The sequence below is a fragment of the Salmo trutta genome, unplaced genomic scaffold, assembly GCF_901001165.1.
Source record: "Salmo trutta unplaced genomic scaffold, fSalTru1.1, whole genome shotgun sequence".
Lineage (NCBI taxonomy): Eukaryota > Metazoa > Chordata > Actinopteri > Salmoniformes > Salmonidae > Salmo > Salmo trutta.
In genome coordinates this window covers 77795-85102 of record NW_021822829.1, presented here as the reverse complement: position 1 = coordinate 85102, position 7308 = coordinate 77795, and the positions used below count along the sequence as shown (strand labels likewise).

At 45.8% G+C, this 7308-nt stretch overlaps 1 protein-coding gene across 1 annotated transcript in view; it reads right to left on the bottom strand.

Moving 5' to 3' along the window:
• Positions 1-650: 650 nt before the first annotated feature.
• The window catches only part of LOC115185029 (receptor-type tyrosine-protein phosphatase delta), a gene marked incomplete at both ends in the record, with an annotated part of 59158 nt that continues 52500 nt past the window's right edge, over positions 651-7308 (bottom strand). Inside the window, 3 exon segments of the mRNA XM_029745672.1 lie at positions 651-828; positions 2379-2566; positions 2878-2982. Coding sequence (XP_029601532.1) covers positions 651-828; positions 2379-2566; positions 2878-2982 — 471 coding nt within the window.

Here is a 7308-nt window from a genome sequence, read left to right as displayed (position 1 = left end):
CCCCAGCCGTTCCAAACCTCTCCTCAGGACTCCCAGCTGTTCCAAACCTCTTCTCAGGACACCCAGCCGTTCCAAACCTCTCCTCAGGACCTCCAGCCGCTCCAAACCTCTCCTCAGGAACCCCAGCCGTTCCAAACCTCTCCTCAGGAACCCCAGCCGTTCCAAACCTCTCCTCAGGACCTCCAGCCGTTCCAAACCTCTCCTCAGGAACCCCAGCCATTCCATGTGTTTGATCTATTCCAGAGCTAGCACCTGATTCAACTTGTCAACTAATCATCAAGTCCCTGACTAGGTAAATCAGGTGAGATAGTTCAGGGCTATAACAACATGCTGAAACATCTGGGAGTCCCAGAGGAGAGGTTTGAGAAGCACTGTATTACAATAACTCTTTCTAACCTCTCTTATATGACCTATACAATGTTTTTGTCAATGGACACATCCAATCAATAGACAATTTCAAATAAATGTCTGCTGTTTTCGAAAGAAATGTGCGTCTTTGATCGTTTAAAGTTGCCTGCTACTGTAAGACCCTCCCCCCTCACCTGTATCCATCTATGAAGCTGCCGTTGATGTAGTCTGACCCCCTCCCTCCTCACCTGTATCCGTCTATGAAGCTGCCGTTGATGTAGTCTGACCCCCTCCCTCCTCACCTGTATCCGTCTATGAAGCTGCCGTTGATGTAGTCTGACCCCTCCACTCCTCTGATTGGCTGCAGACAGACCCTGGTGGACTCATAGGGCATGATGTTCACCAGACGGTTCTTGAACTTGTTACACGGCAGGTTGGCACTCACAAACCTGGAGGTGTGGGCCTTCGCACTGGCCAACGCTATGGAGGGGAGAGAGATGACATAGGTTGTTATAATGTGACATAGCATTACATATTGTATCATAAGATATGACATGAGAGGAGAAGGGAAGTGTGGGCCTTCACACTGGTCAAGCACTAAGAAGGGGAGGGTGGTGACATAGGGTGTTATAATGTGACATAGCTACACATCATGTAATAATGTGATATAGAATGACACAGCAGAACAGAACAGTGCATGACTTAATATTTAAGCTTGACCATAGCATTGGCTAGATGCTGTGGGACGCGATATGTCATGACATAGTGTGTTATAACAAGATAAGATATGGCTTAACAATTCATAAGAAAATATCACATGACATAATGAATTATATCATGACATAGTAGAACAGAGCATGACCGCTATACAGTTCAGTTTGCACAGAGTCTATCAAACAGGAGGAGAGGGGGGAGAAGAGAGGGGGAGGAGGAGGAGGAAGAGGGGGGTGGAGGGGGGAGGAAGAAGAGAAGAGAGGGGAGGAGGAGGAAGAGGGGGGAAGTGGGAGAGGAAACCACAGGCCCCCTGGCTGTCTCGACACACACATGTGAACCAGCGTTTATCCTGCGTCAGCGAAACCACACACACACACACACACACACACACACACACACACACAGTCTGACCGTTGCTTGACTCGGGTGAGAAAGAACAACGGCTCATTAGAGAAGGACAGAGAGGAAACTACAGGAAGTCAATGGAACACACATGTCATTTCCACAAGGGGACACGTTTTGTTCACGGGACCTCCTACGTCCTCCATGTTTCTTTCTAGGTTTTTATAGTTCAGACATGTCATTTAACTGGAGAAATGGATCACCTTTTAATGTGGCATGAACACAACCAGTCATGACGTGCCACGGCGTTAACATGTTATACCCTTCTTGTCCACACAGCATCAGATACATGGTCTACACATACTGAGACAGAGGGGGCGCTGTTTCAATGTCCAGACAGCATCAGATACATGGTCTACACATACTGAGACAGAGGGGGCGCTGTTTCACTGTCCAGACAGCATCAGATACATGGTCTACACATACTGAGACAGAGAGGAGCTGTTTCACTGTCCAGACAGCATCAGATACATGGTCTACATGTAGAGAGACAGAGGGGAGCTGTTTCACTGTCCAGACAGCATCAGATACATGGTCTACATGTAGAGAGACAGAGGGGAGCTGTTTCACTGTCCAGACAGCATCAGATACATGGTCTACATGTAGAGAGACAGAGAGGTGCTGTTTCACTGTCCAGACAGCATCAGATACATGGTCTACACATACTGAGACAGAGGGGAGCTGTTTCACTGACCAGACAGCATCAGATACATGGTCTACACATACTGAGACAGAGGGGGCACTGTGTTGCTCGCTCGGACACTTTATCTATTGCTTTCGTCGCACGTCTCAATAAATTATCAATATTTAAATATTTGATTTGAACGGGCAAGGAGGTACGCCGGCCCTGGATCTCAAAGACACAACGTTTTTGTTCTCCCTAGAACAGCACCACAGAACCCTACAACCTTTACAACGTACCTTGAACTCCAGTTCCGTGCCCGTGACGTTCTCCGCCGGTTCTATCTGGGTCAGCCTCTGGATGTAGGCGTGAAGGTTCCGCGCCGGAACCTCAGTGTTGCCGCAGGTGACGGCTTCCAGCAGCGCGTCGTGAATAAAGGCGTACTGATCCTCCGTCTGCACCATGTAGTTCCGCTGGGACCTAAAAGTTGAATGTTTCAGTCAGGGTTCATTTACTGGTAAACACTGGTAATCACATAGTCCTGGTTTCAGTTAGCATTTACTGTAAAGAGTCTGAAAAATGACATGTGTCTGTAAAAAATGATGTGTCTGTAAAAAACGACATGTGTCTGTAAAAAACGACGTGTCTGTAAAAAACGACATGTGTCTGTAAAAAATGATGTGTGGCTGCTCCTACGTGGTCTCTACAGTGGTAATTAATTCAACGTTCTGAAAATGAACGCTTATTGGATGAGAGATTTCCCCCCAAAAGTGATTCAACATCCCATTTACCTCATGAGGGTCACGTGACCGTAGATGTCAACTGTCTTCTCGTGTTTGATTCGCTCCACCATGGCGTCAATCACGATGAAACAACCAGTCCGGCCCACTCCAGCACTAAAAACAAGGGAGGAGGGAACAAGAGACATGGTGCATAATCATTCCAACAGTTAGTCTATGTGTCACAGTATCATCTGTAGGATGACGTGTTAAAACAAAGCTCCATTGCAGAGACGTTATCCCAGTACTACTTGCAGGGCCGATGGGTAACCTGGAACTAAATGGAGCTGTAATGATTCATCCTTCTACAGTCTGTAGTCAACAGCAACATGTCGACAGCAACTAACTCGCTTTTAACGGAGTCCACACACACACACACACACACACACACACACACACACACACGCACACACACACACACACACACTAACACACACACACACACACACACACACATTAACACACACACACGCATTAACACACACACACGCATTAACACACACACACACACACACACACACACACACACACACACACGAAGTCCCTCTACGACCTCCACAGAGTCATCAAAAGAGCAAAAGGACATTATAGGATTAAGGTGGACTCATACTACACAGGCTCCGCCCCCCCCCCGCCGCATGTAGCAGGAACTACAGTCCATTAGGGATTACAAAGGAAGACCCAGTCGTGATGTAGCAGGAACTACAGTCCATTATGGATTACAAAGGAAGACCCAGTCGTGATGTGACAGGGACTACAGTCCATTATGGATTACAAAGGAAGACCCAGTCGTGGACAGGGACTACAGTCCATTATGGATTACAAAGGAAGACCCAGTCGTGGACAGGGACTACAGTCCATTACGGATTACAAAGGAAGACCCAGTCGTGGACAGGGACTACAGTCCATTACGGATTACAAAGGAAGACCCAGTCGTGGACAGGGACTACAGTCCATTATGGATTACAAAGGAAGACCCAGTCGTGATGTGACAGGGACTACAGTCCATTATGGATTACAAAGGAAGACCCAGTCGTGGACAGGGACTACAGTCCATTACGGATTACAAAGGAAGACCCAGTCGTGGACAGGGACTACAGTCCATTATGGATTACAAAGGAAGACCCAGTCGTGATGTGACAGGGACTACAGTCCATTATGGATTACAAGGAAGACCCAGTCGTGGACAGGGACTACAGTCCATTACGGATTACAAAGGAAGACCCAGTCGTGGACAGGGACTACAGTCCATTATGGATTACAAAGGAAGACCCAGTCGTGATGTGACAGGGACTACAGTCCATTATGGATTACAAAGGAAGACCCAGCCGTGATCTGCCCATCCATGCCTCTTTTCTAGAGCAACTCAACTCATTTTATGCTTCGATAACAACAACAACACCGTACCGTGCGTGAGGGCCTGTCATGCCAAATAGTGTCCCGCTCTACGTCATAATGGGATTCCATAAACAATTAGCAACAGCCCTAGCAACAGCCCTAGCAACAGAAGTTAGAACTCCTAGAATCCCATTGTGACGTAAAAGGGGACACTATTTGGCATGACATGCCCCCTGCCGAACCAGAGGACTGGGTGATCTCTCTCTCCGAGGCCGACGTGAGTAAGGTCTTAAATCAGGTCAACGCTCGCAAGGCCGCGGGGCCGGACGCTATTCCAGGGCGCGTTCTCAGAGCATGCTCAGATCAGCTGGCAGGCATATTCACTGTAATTCTCAACCTCTCCTTGTCCCAGTCTGTAATCCCCACATGTTTTAAGATGACCAGGATCATTCCTGTTCCTAATAACTCTAGGGCTTCATGCCACAATGACTACCGCCCTGTAGCACTCACATCTGGAATCATGAAGTGCTTTGAGAGTCTGGTTATGACACACGTCATCGCCATAAACCCAGATACACTAGACACACTTCAATTTACATACCGCCTCAACAGATCCACAGATGACATAATCTCATTTGCTCTCCACACTGCCCTCACCCACCTAGACAAGAGGAACACCTACAGTATGTGAGAATGCTGTTCTGTAGCTGAGTGTTCAACACCATTGTCCCATCCAAGCTTCACATCGTCGGAGCTGTTGTGAAGAAGGCACCCTGTCACCCTTGTGGGTAACAGACGTCAGTCCCCTTTTCTAACCCCAACCCCTAACCTCAACCCCAACCCCTAACCTTAACCCCAACCCCTAACCTCAACCCCTAACCTTAACCTTAACCCCAACCCCTAACCTTATCCCCTAACCTTAATGCCAACCCCTAACATTAACCTCAACCCCTAACCTCAACCCCTAACCTTAACCCCAACCCCTAAAATAGCCTTTTCACAAGTGAGGACCGGCAAAATGTCCTCACTTCTCAGAATTTTAATTGGTTTACTATTCTTGTGAAGATTTCTGATACAAGTAGAGTAAAATGTACACACACACACACACACACACACACACACACACACACACACACACACACACACACACACACACACACACACACACACACCTCTATCCTATGCTCAAACCCAGACAGTCAGCCAGTACGGTTACATGCACACAATAGATGAACATAATAGTTAGTTTAAAACATTTACATGCTTTGCAAGAAGAACCATTTCCCTAATAATCCTGTTTATATGGACACATCTGAAATCAGACTACGTGATGACACTGATAAACGCAGAAAATCGCCAATAAATATAGACATTCAACCACAGCGACCATGTTATTTTTGTGAATCGTATTTGATTCTGAGTTTGGACACAAACTTTATATGTAAAAACTATTTCTAAGATGCATGTTTAAAGTTGTTCTGAACTCTCTCGCGCGTAACAGGGAGGTTCGCTCGGCTGATGCACAGATCAAATACACCTCTGGAACGCCGATTTAAGATGTTTACATGTCCTAATCGTTTAAAAGATTGCTCAGAAAACCAGGCCTGTGCTTACTTCGATTATGACCTTTTTACACTGATTAAGATTAAATGTTTTAGTCATTTAAGCAGATGCTCTTATCCAGAGCGACTTACAGTAGTGAATGCATACATTTCATACAATTTTTTTTTCTTTTTTTCGTACTGGTCCCCCGTGGGAATCGAACCCACAACCCTTGCATTGCAAACACCATGCTCTACCAACTGAGCCACACGGGACCCTGAGCAGAGTAAGATGTTCACATGACTTTAGCATAATCAGCCTGCTGCCATTATCAGTTTGTCTTTATTATTTTGGAACTTCTGTGAGTGTAATGTTTACTGTTCCTTTTGATTGTTTATTTCACTTTTGTATATTATCTACTTCACTTTCTTTGGCAACGTTAACATATGTTTCCCATGACAATAAAGCCCTTAAATTGAATTGATACAGAGAGAGATACAGAGAGAGAGAGATACAGAGAGAGAGAGATACAGAGAGAGAGAGATACAGAGAGAGAGAGATACAGAGAGAGAGAGATACAGAGAGAGAGAGAGATACAGAGAGAGAGAGATACAGAGAGAGAGAGAGATACAGAGAGAGATACAGAGAGAGAGAGAGATACAGAGAGAGATACAGAGAGAGAGATAAATAGAGAGAGAGAGAGAGAGAGAGAGCGAGAGAGAGAGAGATTGACTATTGTTACTGTAAATAAGCTAATTTAATTCACCTATAATCCTGTTACACACTCCATCTCACTGGCAGCTTCCTTGTTACACACACACCCACACACACACACACACACACCACACACACACACACCACACACACACACACCACACACACACACACACACACACACACACACACACACACACACACACACTCTCTCTCACCCCTTCTCCCTCCCTCTCTGACTTGCTGAGTAAGAGGAAGAGAAGTATTCTCCATGTCTATTCCATTCCACAGTGGGAGCCAGCCCAGCCTTCTAATGACAGAGTTCATAAAGCATACTGTTTAGACAACGCACTGGGACTGTCAACTCCTGAACCCAAATGTGTGTGTGTGTGTGTGTTTGTGTGTGTCTAAAGCTTAGAGAGTACATAGTAAACGATAAAATCCACTAATGTAAATACCTCGTTGCTCGTCGTAAACCAATATTGTTATGGAGGAATGCAGCTTGTTTTGCCAATGAGAAGTGTTTGGGGTTTCTGTCCGGGTAAAAGGTCAATCTCATTTAAGCTCAGGAGATTCATATATATATGATTTCTATTGTTTGAATGGAATTTCAGTTGACAGAACTGAACGTGAAGAACCCGTAACTCAGTTCTGGGTTTCCTGGGTATTACTGTATGCTTGTTGTTACACTGCTGCCATGAACTTGACCAGTGATGGACAAAGTCAAGATATTTGGTCGGGTCTTTGACAAATGAAATCACTGAAACCTGGTTTGATGTGTGCGGAGACTGTGTCTACAGAACCATTGCTTCATTTGAGCCGGATTCTGCCGGAAACAGGATCCGGCAC